At 43.8% G+C, this 17605-nt stretch overlaps 2 protein-coding genes and 1 long non-coding RNA gene across 3 annotated transcripts; 1 reads left to right on the forward strand and 2 right to left on the reverse strand.

Moving 5' to 3' along the window:
- The first annotated feature begins 281 nt into the window (after positions 1-281).
- On the forward strand, positions 282-7225 carry LOC145426210 (uncharacterized). Its single transcript, XR_013906933.1, has 2 exons — positions 282-3894; positions 5671-7225. It is a non-coding gene; the product is annotated as an uncharacterized LOC145426210 (long non-coding RNA).
- Positions 7226-11083: 3858 nt separating this feature from the next.
- LOC145423024 (uncharacterized) lies at positions 11084-14910 on the reverse strand. The gene is made up of 2 exons (XM_080295111.1): positions 11552-14910; positions 11084-11485 (listed from the first exon to the last, which is right to left on the reverse strand). The coding sequence occupies exons 1-2, from the start codon at positions 14723-14725 to the stop codon at positions 11084-11086; spliced, it is 3576 nt and encodes a 1191-aa protein (XP_080151237.1). The 5' UTR covers positions 14726-14910.
- A 62-nt stretch (positions 14911-14972) lies between these two features.
- Positions 14973-17386, reverse strand: LOC145423029 (uncharacterized). The gene is made up of 2 exons (XM_080295118.1): positions 17287-17386; positions 14973-17044 (listed from the first exon to the last, which is right to left on the reverse strand). Exon 2 carries the CDS (start codon positions 16608-16610, stop codon positions 14973-14975), a length of 1638 nt encoding a protein of 545 aa, XP_080151244.1. The 5' UTR covers positions 16611-17044; positions 17287-17386.
- Positions 17387-17605: the final 219 nt, after the last annotated feature.

The following is a 17605-nucleotide window of genomic DNA, read 5'->3' on the forward strand; positions in this document are numbered from 1 at the left end:
AGGGTATTTTGGTCTATGGTGCAGTGTGCTTTAAGAAGATCTAATAGTTGAGCTCAGAGGTTTCTGTGTAAAATTCCCGCTGAGGAAAAGTGTTGTGTGTGAGTGTCAAAGCGCGCTCTGGGTGAGAGAGTGTGTGTGAAGCTGCGAGGCGCGCTCTGGGTGCTGTCTTGTGGGTGAAGCGCGCACTGAGGGAGAATGTGACTGAGGCGCGCTCTGAGTGTGTTTTGTGTGGAGTGTGAAGCGTGAGCACAGTGACAGTGACGGTTAATGTGTTTGATTAGGAGGACATTAGAGCAAATACACATTTTAGGATCAAAGGTTGATGCCTAGTGTACCTGTGGAACTTTGCCTATGGAGTAGCGACCCTCCTGTCCAGGGACGCTTGGCCAGGACCGGCGGCGTCCGGGTGCTGAGGTGGTGACTTGGGGAGGTGAGGGCCCCCGCATAGCCACGGAAATAACACTGGAACGACCGTGTAATCACGGGTTCACATTTATTTCCGGACTAGAACAAGACACATTTTGCGAACAAACGTTGAGTCTAGATTTAGTAAAGAAATATAAAAAGGTTGAATTCCTCGTTTCAGTGGTTGAAATTGTTGTGTGCCTGTCCCCTGACGAGTGTGAAATTAAAATAAAGAGGGAATTTGGAGCCACATAGAGATAGACGGGCATAATTGGGTGTATTACTCTGTGGTGTAATAAAAATAAAAGGGAGAGATAGTAAGAGGTGTGCAGTGGAGAATTATGGAGGAGTAGAGAGAGGAATGTGTTGGGAGACTGGCGTACAGTTTACGCTGTCAAGGTAGGCGTGTTGCCTGCTTATCTGTTTAACAGTGATGAAAATGAAATTAAAATAAATCTCTTAGTGTGTTAATACAGGAAGCTGCGGACCTGGACCAACTGCCCCCACAAGCACAGCGGCCGAAGCAAAATTATAGGTAATGGGAACCACACCCAGCACGAATCAGCAGCTGTGAAACAGACAGCAGCGAGGAGAGAATTAGAGGAGAAATTAAGAGAAGTTTTAACACATAAAATTGGGGCCAACGGACTTGTGGAGGTTGGGAAGGCGTCCGGAGCATCACAACAAAAAGGTGAAACAAAAACACACACAAGCAGAGAAATCTGAGAGAAAGGCTCCTTTTAAGGTAACGCCTAGTTTGAGAAAAGATAAAATTAACCTGCTTTTATACAAATGCACATACACGCAATGAAGAAACAGCTTACACTCATGAACACGTGAAGATTTTCCAGCAAGGTTAAAGAAAAATTAACATACTTAAATGATGAAGTCTATACATTACTGACAAAGAAACCCTCTGGGTTGCAGGACAACAATTTAACAAAAAAAAAAAAGAAGGAACACTGGTCTAACCAACCAGGCAAGACACAACAAATTTAGTGGTTAAAAGATTCAAATTGTGACATGTTTTCTGTTGATTGATTAATAAAAGTGATTACTGAATGAAAGAAAGTTCCTTTTTGGGCTTTTAAACATGATCTTAAGAATTTTAACATATACCGGTGTTGTCCTGTCAACTTGGTAGGTTAGGAGTTGCTTATATCGGGAGACAAAAAACAAAAAAAGGGGGAGAGAAGGCTGACACAGGGCCTGGCCCCATTGCCTCCCCTCTGAATAACACAGCCAACACAACAACATTTTCCTGTTCGTTTGTTTTTGTTTTTTGTTTGTTTTTGTTTTGTTTTGTTTTTGTTTTTTCTATACATATTTAATTACAGGTTGCTTTGCCGGCCCTGAAAGCCGAGGCTGACTGGACTCCTGCTCTCCCCCATACGTGACACTGACCAAATGCTGCAACAGCTGGACCCACAACAACGACCTGAGAATGTCAACAGACCTGCAGGAATGTGATCTCATGCAGCCGAGACGGAGAGCACTAAACCTAAGGCCCGTTTCACTACACGGGGGAAAATTCCCAGACTGCGTCAGCTGACAGAGCTGTGACGAGACGCCCGCCAAGCCCGAATGAAAAGTAAGGCCGAGCGAAAGAATGCTGACCTTGATAACTTTGCATTCACACTGTGCAGGACAGTGATGGACCAACACGGATGATCGGGTGGCGAAAAAGGGCGTGACCGAGACAAGAGGAGTAACTGAGGTCAGAAGGCACCTCAGAATGGACAAAAACACAGAAGAAGATGCAGGTTTCACCTGCGGTGAACATCGACACTGGAGAAAGGACTGCCCCAATTGGGGTCAGAACCAGGACGGACTGAATTTTGAGCAGCAGCAGCAGCAATGGTCGCAAACAAACTGAAAAAGGAGGGGGGGCAGGACCCCAGGGCACGCTTCAGGCCGTGGTTTACCCAGAACACCAGAACAGGAAAGTGATGAACACACACACACACACACACACACACACACACACACACATCTACATGCACTGACTCAGAATGAAGAGAAACACACACACACACACACACACACACACACACACACACACACGTCTCCAAACACACAGATTCAGAATGAAGTGAAATACACACATGAACACGTGCACTCGTTGAGTGAGTGAGAAATGACACACACACACACACACACACACGGGAATGTTGATTCACTGAGAAGTGATGCACACACATACACATGCACACGCTTGTGCAATGAAGAGTGATCCACACGCACACACACATACACGCTGATGCAATGAAGAATGCTTTGCTTATGCTGATATGCAAAATGCTGCACACAAACATCCCAATGCATAATTTTTATGAGGAGCCATTGATTACCATTAAATACTTAGAATGTGTTATATGTCACCTAGAAGGCATTTATGTAGAGTTAATAAGGTCTAAAAAAGTTTGGTTATGAAAACAATGTCTGTGCGTGATGTCTGTTTATGGCTCAAGGCCTTGACTGAATTCTTTGCTGTGCTTCACACAGCCCTGATGAGGAACAGTGGCACAGAGTGAAATTGATGAATTAATAGTGTAAGGTTAGGTTGGAGTACGGCATTTTCTGTGATTGAGTTTTAATTCAAGGAGGAACAAAAGGTGTTACGGCACCTGAGGTTCTCATTCCCACACAATATTGTCCCGGCAGGAAGCAAAATGTTCCTGTGAATTTCTGGTTGATTGTTTGGTTTTGTTTAGCGCTAGCTTGATTTTATCAGTAAGCTTTGGCTTGTGTTCTTTCTCGTAAGCGAGAGAGGGATAGTTTTATGCTTGGACATGTCTGCAACGGGCCCTAGTTTGTGTTATTTTAGTAGTATTTTGTTGGTTATGTCTGTTTTCGTTTTTGTTACAGTGCACTGGAGAAAAAACATCTGAGAGGTGTGATCCACCGGTGGTGATATGTTGAGATTTTGTGAGTTCATGATTTAACAATCAGCTCTTTAAACAAGGCCTGAAAGATTGAAATTTAAAGCGCTATAAAATATTATTACTGTAAACAGTTGCAAAGTGTGCTTCTCCATGATTGTAATTGGCTTGGGAGAAATTCACTTATAGGGAACACTGATCTAAAAGGATTGCACCGAGTCAATCCGGCCCAAAAAAAAAAAAAAAAAAAAAAAAAAAAAAAAAAACCAAGGAATTGTTTTCCTTTAAAATGATGACGTCATCTTGCTGGTGATGGAGGCTCGAATAGGTTGCGCGGGAGACTCCATTATCAGCAACATCTGGTATGAATGTGTATGGAGGTATGCATGTGAATGGACTGTGATGGACTGACAACTAAAAGTTTGGACTGACTTGATACTGAGACAATGACTGCACCCACTTTAGGATTAGTAAATGCCAATAAACAATTCATAAACAATTCACCCAGCCGACAAGAGAAGGGTGGATGCTTCGCTTTGTTTTGTTTTGTTTTTTCAGGAGCAGGAGGATAAGAGAGACTGGAGGAGGAGACTCTAGCTTCACATAAGTATGAACTGCAGACTTAACACTGTGGTTGCTGATTTTGAGTTACTGATGTTTGCATTAAGAAAACTGTGCTATAGTAGCTGTGTTTTGATTAAGGTATCATGTTATATTATTGGGAATGCCAAATGCTACAGTGGAGATAACTATTGATATCACTCATGACTGGAATATGTTATTATTAACCATAGCAGGCCACTGTAAAAAGTCAATTAAATTTTATAGAGGAAAATCGCCAAAATTGAACAATACCTATGAATGACTGGCCACATTCAGAATAGAGATATGCAATAATAAACATTGGTCCACATGATTTAGGTTCTCACTTGAAATAGTAAGTTATTAAATGTAGAATATAATCGACAGGGACATTTGATAGGATGTGGTACTGAAAAAGAACAAGAGCAAAGTAAATAAAGAAAATATTGTGTTTAGTTTGGATAAATTCAAATTAAAATGTACCATTACACTCAGAGGATCAATATGGAATAAAACATATGCAAAATTTGTAGGAACTACAGGACTGATAACTGTTCTGTCCTGAGCGTTTGTTTCTAGAGCACCCACTTGACCACACCAACAGTTTCTCGCCACCGAGGAGGGGTACTTGCAAAAAAAGAATAAAATAAAAATCTGAGTTTAACAAAACATTTTAAATGTAAATATCAAGCTTACCTTTCTTTTTCCATGAAATATGCTTGTGGGCACGCCAGCCATTTTGAAAAGGTGGGCAAAACAATTGGCAAGGCCACACCCCCACACGTGTGATATAATTTTAAAGGTACTGTTGCCCTCTCTAAGAAACATCAGGACTTAGAGGAGTGGCAAGTAGAGTATGCGAGCTACAAGCAAAAACTAAAATGTGTACTACAGTGTGCAAAAAATGAAATACTGGGTCATCAGGGGGTTATGAGGGACATTTATAAAACTAAAAGTCCCACTAACCTTAAAGTGCACTTGAAAAGCCCACAGAAGAAGGTTAACCTAGCTTACCTAGAAGACCTCATCAGGGGGAGCACACTCCCCCTCCTTGAAGAGCTCACCCACTCAACCCGCATCCCCAGAAAACAGCTAACCCCAGATAAGGCAGCGTGATGTATCCCGAGACAACAGGACTGGGACATCTAAATAAAGGTGTGAAACAATCGCCTTCAAAAGGTTATCAATTCACTTCAACCAAAATTAGGACCACACGGTGCGGCAAGAGTTAATAGTTATTAGTCTCAACACCCAAGGATAACCAGAAGAGCATGACTGATATGATGGGACTGGGATTTTGTTACACTTAATTTTTGCAAAACACAAATAAAACTAAATTGAAACTAAGGATTTTCAGAAAATAAAAACTACACTAAACTAGCAAAGAATTGGTAAAAACTAATATAAACTGATGAAAATTGCAAAACTATTACAACCCTGGTGCAGAGATTGGCAAATCTGACCAGGAAACGTTATAAAATGGATTGTCAGGATAGTCAGCGTTAAAGCCACTTTTGACAGTCCATACTAGGATGGCATTGGACATCTTCGGGGCAGAAAAGGGTTGGTGTGACCAAGGTGTGGTTTGGCTTGTTGTATGTATATTTCAAAATGTTACAGCTCTGGATGGACCAGTTACCAGGGCATGGAAGGATGACAGACTTTATTACATGAGGAGAAGGGACATTTTCGGGATCGAAGATCCTCAGGGATGACAAGGCTGGAGCAACGGTACTCGAGAGAAGAATTTCTGATACTTTCTGAGATATGATGTCACTAACCTTCTCTTTTAATTGTCTAGCTCCAATGAATTGACACATGGGAGTGTGTCAAAAAGGGGGAGTTGAGTCCGAACATCAAACAATGGTTTTATGAACATTTTATGACGTTATTTCTGTGTTTAATAATTTAGCTATGGTAAAACTTAAGCTTATAATGTGTTAGACTTAGAAAGGGTTCACTAATTTTTGATTTCTTTTACACACACATAGATTATGATTAGAATAGGTCCTGAACATAATATTTTAAACCAAATTTGAATCATTAGAACAACAATGGATAACAATATTAGATTATCAAGGCTAGGGAGAGAGGTGTTTTGGTTTTCTGTCTCTTGCAGAGAAAGGAACAGACACCGGACGGGGACCCGGAGATGTGAGGACCCTTCACAGCAGAGACAGATGTAGGCACTGCCGAGACAGCAACTGGGGTCAAGTGTCATGACGTTTGGGCTCCTGGAGAAGATGGATCCCACAAACACAGCAATAACCATGAAGGGGTTGGCGAAAACCAGGAACACCAGACCAACGAGGTTCGAGAGGCTCTTGGCAAAAAGGGGGACACGCCGGTGATCCCACCCCAGAACTGTGCAATGACTAAAGGGTGGCCTAACCCCGGAGGTCGAAGAAAGAAGCTGAGAATCACCCAACTGGAAGACACTGGTAGCTGCAGCAATAAAATAAAGGTTAAAAGCTCCTTAGACAGAGGTTCTAGTCTGAGTACATTTGAAAGGTATAAGGGGGCATTAAAATGGGAGTGGAAAACTGGAGCACCAAAATAAAGCTGTGGGAAAATGGGGAGTGATGGGAGTGTCATCTGTAACTGCTGTTATGGTTGTAAATCTAACTTTGCTTGCATCTGAACTGCGTGAACACAGAGGTCATCCCCCATATGGTCCACCCGTTAAAAGGGGACAGAGGGCCTCAGGATCAAGAAAACCTGGACCTTGCAACGCTGAAGTGCTTGTTATTAGTGATCTCTTTAATGAGAGATCAAAAGAGGGTATTGTGATATTATTCTGTTATTATATGTTACCTTATATATGTAATCAAAGTAGTTGAATTAGAATACTGCTGTAGATCACATTATACCCTTTAATATAGAGTGTGTGAGCTGTATGTAGTTTAGTTCTCATTATACTTTTGAGTTAACAGAACATATTCACATATTAGTTCATTAGATAAATGTGCATCACTCTGTATCCTTGATCTGCTGGGAATGTGTTACACTGTTTTCTTGACATGCTTAATTGTTGAATCATGAAGAGAAGGTTGTAAGCAGGAGACTCTGTGTCTAAAGACAGGGGAGATAGATAGACCACATTCCACACCCCCACCTTATAGAAAGCAGAGAAACAACTGCCGAGGTCATAACTTAGGCGCTGTAACAGAGAAAAAATGTGATGTTTTGGCTTTTACGACTAGCTGGGGGCCACTAGAGACTATAAAAAGCTGAGCAACCCGTCACCATTTTGAGACATGCTGTCGAACCTCTGCAGGCATCTCTCCCGTCCGGACGTTGTAATGCTCTTATTGTTGAAATTGTATGGAAATAAATGATTGTTGATTGAGCATTGATACACCGAGTATTGTCCCTCCTTCAGCCCAAAGATTCAAAGAACTGCGTGTTTCCAACACTGGTTAGTTATTTAATGGTTTCAGCTTTGTTTATTTGATCTACAACTTCAGTCCACGTTCGCAGGGATCAGCTGACACAGATCTCTGGCACAGCCTGGTTGGTTATTTAATGGTTTCAGCTTAGTTTATTTGATCTAAAACTTCAGTGCACGGTTGCAGGGATCAGCTGACACAGACCGCTGGCACAGGCTGGTTAGTTATTTAGTGGTTTCAGCTTAGTTTATTTTATCTTAAACTTCAGTGCACGGTCGCAGGGATCAGCTGACACAGATCGCTGGCACAGGCTGGTTGGTTATTTAATGGTTTCAGCTTTGTTTATTTGATCTAAAACTTCAGTGCACGGTTGCAGGGATCAGCTGACACAGATCGCTGGCACAGGCTGGTTAGTTATTTAATGGTTTCAGCTTAGTTTATCTAAAACTTCAGTGCACGGTTGCAGGGATCAGATGAAACAGATCCCTGGCACAGGCTGGTTAGTTATTTAATGGTTTCAACTTAGTTTATTTGATCTAAGACGTAAGTGCACGGTTGCAGGGATCAGCTGACACAGATCGCTGGCACAGGCTGGTTAGTTATTTAAATGGTTTCAGGTTAGTTTATTTGATCTAAGACTTCAGTGCATGGTCGCAGGGATCAGCTATCACAGATCCCTGACACACGCTGGTTAGTTATTTAATGGTTTCGGTTTGGTTTATTTTATCTAAAACTTCAGTGCACGGTTGCAGGGATCAGCTAACACAGATCCCTGACACACGCTGGTTAGTTATTTAATGGTTTCAACTTAGTTTATCTAAAACTTCAGTGCACGGTTGCAGGGATCAGCTGGCACAGATCGCTGGCACAGGCTGGTTAGTTATTTAATGGTTTCAGCTTAGTTTATTTTATCTTAAACTTCAGTGCACGGTCGCAGGGATCAGCTGGCACAGATCGCTGGCACAGGCTGGTTAGTTATTTAATGGTTTCAACTTAGTTTATTTTCTGTAAAACTTCAGTGCACGGTTGCAGGGATCAGTTGACAAAGATTCCTGGCACAGGCTGGTTAGTTATTTAATGGTTTCAACTTAGTTTATTTTATCTAAAAATTCAGTGCACGGTTGCAGGGATCAGTTGACAAAGATTCCTGGCACAGGCTGGTTAGTTATTTAGTGGTTTCAGCTTAGTTTATTTTATCTTAAACTTCAGTGCACGGTCGCAGGGATCAGCTGACACAGATCTCTGGCACAGGCTGGTTGGTTATTTAATGGTTTCAGCTTAGTTTATTTGATCTAAAACTTCAGTGCACGGTTGCAGGGATCAGCTGACACAGATCGCTGGCACAGGCTGGTTGGTTATTTAATGGTTTCAGGTTAGTTTATTTGATCTAAGACTTCAGTGCACATTCGCAAAGATCAGCTGAAACAGATCGCTGGCACAGGCTGGTTAGTTATTTAATTGTTTCAGCTTAGTTTATCTAAAACTTCAGTGCACGGTTGCAGGGATCAGCTGACACAGATCGTTGGCACAGGCTGGTTAGTTATTTAATGGTTTAGGTTTGGTTTATTTAATCTAAAACTTCAGTGCACGGTTGCAGGGATCAGCTGACACAGATCGCTGGCACAGGCTGGTTAGTTATTTAATGGTTTAGGTTTGGTTTATTTGATCTAAAACTTCAGTCCACGTTCGCAGGGATCAGCTGACACAGATCGCTGGTACAGGCTGGTTGGTTATTTAATGGTTTCGGTTTGGTTTATTTTATCTAAAACTTCAGTGCACGGTTGCAGGGATATGCTGACACAGATCGCTGGCACAGGCTGGTTAGTTATTTAATGGTTTCAGCTTAGTTTATCTAAAACTTCAGTGCACGGTTGCAGGAATCAGCTGACACAGATCGCTGGCACAGGCTGGTTAGTTATTTAATGGTTTCGGTTTGGTTTATTTTATCTAAAACTTCAGTGCACGGTTGCAGGGATCAGCTGACACAGATCGCTGGCACAGGCTGGTTAGTTATTTAATGGTTTCAACTTAGTTTATCTAAAACTTCAGTGCACGGTTGCAGGGATCAGATGAAACAGATCACTGGCACAGGCTGGTTAGTTATTTAATGGTTTTAACTTAGTTTATTTGATCTAAAACTTCAGTGCACGATTGCAGGGATCAGCTGAAACAGATCGCTGGTACAGGCTGGATAGTTATTTAATGGTTTCAACTTAGTTTATTTTATCTAAAACTTCAGTGCGCGGTCGCAGGGATCCGCTGACACAGATCGCTGGCACAGGCTGGTTAGTTATTTAATGGTTTCAGCTTAGTTTATTTGATCTAAAACTTCAGTGCACGCTTGCAGGGATCAGCTGACACAGATCGCTGTCACAGGCTGGTTAGTTATTTAAATGGTTTCAGGTTAGTTTATTTGATCTAAGACTTCAGTGCATGGTCGCAAAGATCAGCTGACACAGATCTCTGGCACAGCCTGGTTAGTTATTTAATGGTTTCAACTTAGTTTATTTTCTCTAAAACTTCAGTGCACGGTTGCAGGGATCAGCTGACACAGATCGCTGGCACAGGCTGGTTAGTTATTTAGTGGTTTCAGCTTAGTTTATTTGATCTAAAACTTCAGTGCACGGTCGCAGTGATCAGCTGACACAGATCGCTGGTTAGTTATTTAATGGTTTCAGCTTTGTTTATTTGATCTACAACTTCAGTCCACGTTCGCAGGGATCAGCTGACACAGATCTCTGGCACAGGCTGGTTGGTTATTTAATGGTTTCAGCTTAGTTTATTTGATCTAAAACTTCAGTGCACGGTGTTAAGATTCAAGATTTGAGAAAGGGTACAAGAGGTGATCGAAAAATAACCACACTGGTCCGGCCGGGTGAAGTCAAACGAAGATTTTAATTCACATGTGGGAAGATCACTGAACACAGCAATTGATCTTCGACTTACTAAAGCACAAACAATTATTTTATAACATCAGGGTTTATTTACTGACGCCCCTTCATGCGTCACAGATACATTTTATACATAGATCAGATCAACATCATCATGACTTTTCACCTAGAAAATCATCTTCTATTTTCATGGCTAGCCCTTCCTGTCTACCTTTCAGTTCTTGTCTTGTTCCTCTTTCTTGCCGAGACACCAAGAAACGGTTCCTCTTTTACCAAGACAATTTTGCAGTTACAGCCAAACATAACTAACCTCTCCTCTAAATAAATCTAATTTAAAGTGTGTGTGTGTGTGTGTGTGTGTGTGTTGACCTCACATGCTCTTTGTGTCACCTCTTCACCTACTGTCTGTGTCTCGTCCTCAAATGCTCTTTCTCAATTCACCTGTTGCACTTCTGACCTTTTACCAGACCAGAAGCTCACTGAGACTATGTGTATGTCTTCTACTAAATAAATGTTTTAACCAAGAACCTCTACTAAAACCTTAATACAAGAATATGAACATATAAAAGATAATAAAATAAACTGATATAAGTGTTTTGTAAGCATGTATTGCAATTCCTTCTATGTTCTAGTTTTCCCTCAGCATGTATCACCTGAACAGTCACGTCAGTGAGGCTTACGACCTTTAAAGAACCTGAACATCAACTCAAATAAGCACAGATATGCAATATGTATAAAATGGTTATAACTGCACCTGAAATACAAAGTTAGCATCATCATAAACATCTTAAGGCCATCTTAAAGCTATCTATTACATTGTTAAAGCAATGATCATACTGCAGATTATATTATGCTGGTAAAATACTTTTTGTTCATCCCCACAATTCCCCCTTACGACCTCTGGCACACCAGAGGTCGATACACAGGTTGTTGTTCACTCCTCAGTCCACTCGGCTACCTCCAGATCCATCATCGGCATCATGGACATAGGGGCCACCGCCCCAGGGTCCACTGCCTTTGCGTCCGGGACCTCTCCGTTCCCCGTGGGTCTCTCACAAGTGACCTGTTTTGTAAAGCTGGACACAAGAGCCTTCAACTCATTAAAATATTCTGCATAAGACCTGTTGCTTGTCCTGGGCTGCTCCACCGGGACCACTGTCCAGGGTGCTGGAAACTGTCTCCCAGTCAGCAGCTCATAAGGGGTGAAACCTGTGGATTGGTTAACAGAACATCTTATGGTCATCAAAGCAATGGGCAGGGCTGCGACCCAATTTAGCCCTGTCTGCGCACAAATTTTAGCCAACTTGTTTTTCAAATTTAGGTTCATCCTCTCTACCTTTCCTTGAGATTGAGGATGATAGACCGTCCCGAACTTATGTTGCACTCCCAACATCCTCTCTACCTCTTGCAAATCTTTATTCTTGAAGTGAGTACCATTGTCTGATCTAATTCTCTTGGGAAACCCATGCCTTGGAATGTAATGATTGATTAAGCACTTAATCACACTTTTCGCATCTTCACATTTGGTCGCCCATGCTTCGGGCCATCCAGTCAGAACATCCACACACACCAACAAATACCTCACCCCACCTGGGCCTGTATCAATCATGTCGGTATAATCAATCACGACCTCTTCTCCTGGCCTTTCTGGCATGAGAAACTTACCAGCTTCAGGTTTTACTGCTGGCTTTGGGTTGTGTGCCCCACAAATTAGGCACGTTCTGGCCTTTTCCAGTATCATCCTTCTCAAATCAGGATGCCACCATCGGCACAAATTTCTCTCCATCTGTTTCACTCCCACGTGACCAAGCCCGTGAGCCTCATTCACCTTTTGTTCCGCCATTTTGGCCGTTAAAGCGGGACGCCCATCTGGCCCCCTCCACAAACCGCCATCTTGCCAGGCTCCTTTGTTTTCCCACACCCCCTTTTCCTCTGGGGATGCCTCCTCCTGAGCCTTTCTAACTTCTTCCATGCTGTTAGTGCTAACCTCCTCTTCTGGGGTTACCTGCACCAGTTGTCTCTGTCCTTTGTAGCCCGCTGCTTCCTTTGCGGCTTCATCAGCTTTCTGATTTCCTCTTGCCACCATACTGTCTGCTTGTGAGTGGCCTTTGCATTTTATAATACTTACCTCGTCTGGGTCCTCCAGGGCCTTTTCCAGTTCCTCCATTTCCTTTTTGTGACAGATGGGTGCATTAGTGGCCGTCCTGAACCCGGCTCTCTTCCACTGAGCCAGTTCCACATGAGCTGCTCCAAACGCATATGCTGAGTCAGTGTAGATGTTCACTCTCATGTTTTTAGCCAACCTCAGGGCTCGAGTTAGGGCTATCACTTCAGCTCTCTGGGCCGACTGTTGTCCCTCAATTTTTCCTGCTTCTTTCACCTGAAACTCAGTTCCTACTCTACAGACTACTGCATAGCCCGCTTTCAATCCTTCTTCATCTCTGTGGCAGCATCCATCTGTGAACCAATCCTCAGCTCCGTATATGGGCTCTGCCTTCAGGTCTTCCCTGATTTTTCCTTCAACCTGGGCTTTCTTAATACAGTCATGTGGTTCTCCTGACCCCATTAGGTCTGCCATATTTATTCCTTCATGTGTGAATATCAAATTTGGCGCCTCTAAAATTTTGCTCAACCTTTGTTGCGTCAGTGGAGTCATTGTGAATACCTGTGAGTTCACATAGGCCACTACACTGTGTGTGGTAAGCACTTTCAGTGGGTGTTCCCTCACTATGTGTGCTGTTTTCTGAATTATCTTTGCTACTCCTGCTGCGTGTTGTGTGCATGTGGGATGCCTTGCTTCTGTTGAATTTAATCTTATGCTGACATACATAAGTACATCCCTACCTCCCCCTTTTTTCTGAAACAACACACCATTCACAACTCCCTTTGTTTCTGAAACATCAAGATAAAATGCCTCATCATAGTTAGGTGTGGCCAGATCTGTGGCTCTTGACAAATCCTGTTTTAGTGAAATGAACGCTGTCTCTGTGTCCGGCGTCCAAGGCAATTCAGCCTTCAGATTTCGAACACCAACTTTCTTGATCAGGTCCCTTAAAGGGGCCGTTTTACCCGCATAGTTCGGAATGAACTGCCTGCTGTAACCTGTCAAGCCAAGAAAGGAAAGCAACTCCTTCACAGTTCTTGGTTTTGGATGTGTCAGAATTTGGTCTCTGTGTGTGTTCATTAACCCCACTGATCTGTGTGCGATCACCCGGCCCAGGAATGTTACCTCTGGCCGGACCAACTGCAGTTTTTCTTTGCTCACTTTGAAGCCACACTCCGCCAATCTGTTCAACACCACGAGCGATGCTGCCGTACAGGCCGCTGCTGACGGGGCTGCAATAAGAAGATCATCAACATACTGTATTAATGTACAGCCCCCTGGCAGTTGACATGGGGACAATGCCTCTTTCAACACCTGATTAAAAATTCCTGGTGAGAGTGCAAAGCCTTGTGGTAGGCGTGTGTACCTAAATTTGCGGCCTCTGTATGTGAATGAGAAAATGTCTCTGAGTGACTCGTGCAGTGGGAGACAAAAGAATGCATTCGCTAGGTCAATACATGTGAACCACTTTTGGTCCCCAGTAATTTCGGTCAGAGCCGTGTAGGGATTTGGTACAGGCACAGTGTCAGTCCTCAGCATGGCATTTATTGCTCTCAAATCATGTGCCATACGGTACTTCCCTGTCCCATGTTTTTCCACTGGCAAAATAGGTGTGTTCCAAAATGACCATGAGGGCTCAAGCACTCCTGCCTTCCACAGTCCTTCAATGGTTTCAGCTATACCTTCTTCTGCTTCAGTTTTGTGCTTATATTGTGGTCTGTTAATTGGTATGTCAGACTTCAGCTGGAACAGGACAGGCGAACAGTTAGCTAGACCTACATCTGTGGGCCCTGCGGACCACAAAGTACCAGGCAATTTTGAGAGCTCAGCTACTGCATCAGGATGATCCATTCTTTCCCTGCCATGTATTCTGGAGATTTCTTTATGTTCTAAGATCACTGCATCGTTGGACAAACAAGTTATGCGATATATTTTACATTTTGGTGCATACCAGACATTTGGAATTTGGGTGCTTTGCCAGCATGCGTCGTCCAGCGCCCGCTTAACCATTGGTCCCAGATCTCTTGGCCCATGACCCTCGTGGACCGCCAATGTAATGTGAGGGGCTGAATCCTCTCCCACATTGTACCAAGGCAGTTGTTCATCAGTAAATTTCACAGCCGCGGCCACACCTTCTGGTCCAACATAAATGTTATGTGTTTGCACATTCCACGTCTGTCCCTCAAGATCAGACTGGAACTGTTCCCGATAGATATCGTTATCTTCCCTATCATAAAAGAGTGTAACGTGGAAAGGATCTCGCGGGGGGGAATAGACGGCCAGGCTCATTATCCAGGGTTTCCACAGCTGATAATGTCTCAGAATGCCTTCTTCCACTAGCCTCCCCCAGTAGATTTCGGCAGTGGGTTGTTCAGAGTTCTGGACTAGATATTGAGTCTTTGAAGGTGATCCCAGTTTCACAAGCAGGTCCCTGCCCATGAGATTTTCCAGGCACCTGTGAGGACACCACATATTGGTGCTTCAAAGTCTGTTTTCCCAGCTGTGTCAATGCTGGATCTGTCAATGGCAGTGTCATTGGAATCCCGGAAAAGCCTACCACATTAACTGTGTGACAGGAGAGTGTTGCACTGTCTAGTGTGTCTTTCAATGTTGAGTATGTTGCTCCAGTATCCACCAGGAAGGGCAATTCAGTGCCTTCCACGGTCATTGACAGCATGGGTTCTGCCGTCCCCACGCTGTTCAGTTTCTCCGGGCTCCATCAGTATTGCTCCCCCTCCCAGCCCCAGTCAGCTACTGGGTACTGGGCGGCTGGTGCTGCATTCGGGTTTGGAGCTTGATATGCTCCCCTGTAAGCAGCTCTTTGTCTTGGGCCTCCTCGTGCCTGGGATTGATAGCCTCGCCTCTGATAATTTCGCTGCGATTCAGGGCATTCTCGGGACCAGTGTCCTTCTGCTCCACAGCTGTAACAGGCAGTCCAAGACACATTGTTAGGATTCCCTGGATTCCGAGCCCTTTGTCCCCCCCTCACGGATCCACCACGCCCTCTCTGCGGTCCACCGGTCCCCCAATTCCCTACTGGTTGACGCTGCCTTGGTGCATTGGCGGGCCAACGGTCATCAGGGTAGAGACCCGGATCCTGATCTGGCCAGTCAGGCACAGGATCGGGCTGAGGCCTTGCCACCATTATTTTCCTTGCGCTCTCTTTATCCTCTTTCTTTCTGTCTCCTGCTTTGTTTTTTGCTTCTGCCAGCTGCAACTTGACCAGCCACGCCTGGGCTTCCTCCAACTCTTTCTTTTGTTTGTTTGCCAAATCCTGTTCCTGCTGAAGTCTGTGGGTCACATGTCTGTCCCACTGCACCGAGTCTGCAACGGCAAAATCTGGGTTCTTTTCCAAATCCACTGCAACCTGATTGGGCAGCCCTGCCAGCACTGCCGAACGAAACCACGCTCTACTTTCACCCTCCTTCCCCGGATGTATTCCTGTTCCTAACAACCATTGTTCCTTTGCTTTAGCTAAACACTCTCTGGGTGTGTTTTTGGGATCCCAAATAATTTTTGGAATGGCTCCAGAGTTAGGAGTTGGGTCCTTCTCCCGGACTGCATCTGCTAAGTCATTCTGCACCTCATGATATTTCAGGTCATTTGCATATCTGGTTGTTTGAGCTATCTGCTCTACATCTGCTAACCCACCACCCAGCATACAACGTCCGGCCAAAGCGCGAAAGTCGCCCAGCGCTAATTCTTCTCCTTCCCAATGTTCTCCCTTGGTTATTGGTGGAAGTTGTTTAACCAATGCTTCCAAATCTCTCACCTTATAGGCGCGATAAACTGGTTCGTTCTTTGGACCTGCTATTAGAGGCAGACTTAAACCAGGGTCAGGAGCTCCTTGTTCAAAACTCACTTTTCTACTCTTTGAGCTCTTAAATATGGGCCGTCTCTGTGCTTGGTCTCTCTTCACACTTCTTTTCCTCAAAATTAGGCTTGTACTTGGTTGAGGTTCAGCTCCTCCATCTTCGTCCTCCTCATCGTCTTCTTCTTCTGATGACGTCGCACGGTCTTCATTCTCCTCTTCTGGCCCTCCCTGCATTACTCTCTGCTTTATAACCTCCAATGCCGTTAATGCCTCTATGGACGCACGTAGGGCCTCATGCATTTGTCCGTACACTTCTCCTTCAGTTTTTAACACCAAGCTCAGAGGTATTTTATCACCCAGCCCTTTCTGTTGGGATGTAATAAGTTTACTTACCTCAACCTCCATCGCTTGGCACTCTTTCTCTGCTGCTTTTAATGCTCCAGGTGAAGCCAAACGAATAGCTTTCTTAAGCTGTTCAAGCTGATCCTTCAGAGGTTTGCATCCCCTTTTCCCACTAGGTGTCGCACCCGAGCTGTCAGCCATTCTCTGAAACACAGACTTACCTCTTCCAATGGCGTTGGTCGACTCTACCTTCTTGGTCTAGGTCACCCAGACACGCTTAACTTTCGGTTTCAGTCTTCGTCTCGCTGTTCTCGCAACCACTGGCTCCTCTTCCCCTGCTCGGTGATACACAAAGTTTAACCCAGCACTTTAGACGCTGTCCTCGCGTTCTCAAGCGTTGACACTCAATCAAAATTATTCGCCCTCAAAGTGTTAATATATGACACCAGCAACCCTTATGCGCAACGCGCTCACCTCCGTATACTTACCTCTCCAATAGTTCCTCGGATTAGTGTTTTTTCATTTATTTTAAACCCATTAACGGCGCTGCGCGTCCCTTATATACTTTACAGCAACACACCCTCAAGGGTCCCTCAACTTGTCCCGTACTAATAAGTCTAAAACCAAGAAATCACCTTTATGACATTATGTCAAAGCTTTCTCCATGTTGCACAGCCTGCCACAGGTTTAACAAAAAAATCGCTGCCCGAGAAGGCTCCCACATATCAAGGTGGTCGTTTTCACAAACTTCCAGCAGACCCTCAAATAAACAAAAACAACGACCCAGGCAGGCTTCCAGTTCAGCCTCCTCAATTTCTATGCACACCGAAAACTCATGGGGAGATTCTTCTGTCTCCCCGTGTCCTACACAATTCACCTCCAAATGATCCCCTACAATTGAAATTTCAGTGTGGAATGACGCAGAGATTAACATTTCCTTATTTATTCACTATATGTAACCTGAATTTTCTCTCTCTTATCAAATAACAAAGGTTATCTTTACAATTTGTTATTGAACTACTAATTAAGTTGCTTTTTATGGTATCAGTGATAAACTGCCCCTAAAAAGTCCACTTTATTGCGTGTTCATTGAGTTACTTCTATTAAAGCTATTTAACAAGTTCAATTTACACATACTCATTAATTTGTCACGCTTATTAGTGGCTCATGGTTGCTTAAAGCCTATGTCTGACTTG

Source organism: Astatotilapia calliptera, chromosome 3 (genome assembly GCF_964374335.1).
Source record: "Astatotilapia calliptera chromosome 3, fAstCal68.1, whole genome shotgun sequence".
In the NCBI taxonomy this organism is placed as follows: domain Eukaryota; kingdom Metazoa; phylum Chordata; class Actinopteri; order Cichliformes; family Cichlidae; genus Astatotilapia; species Astatotilapia calliptera.

Bases quoted from the DNA above. Each gene is read 5' to 3' on its own strand.
- LOC145423029 (XM_080295118.1), bottom strand. From the start codon at position 16,610: ATGGCTGACAGCTCGGGTGCGACACCTAGTGGGAAAAGGGGATGCAAA.
- LOC145423024 (XM_080295111.1), bottom strand. From the start codon at position 14,725: ATGTGGTGTCCTCACAGGTGCCTGGAAAATCTCATGGGCAGGGACCTG. The intron at 11,486-11,551 runs GTAGAGAGGATG...TCTCAAGGAAAG, and splicing joins AGAATAAAGATTTGCAAGAG to GTAGAGAGGATGAACCTAAA.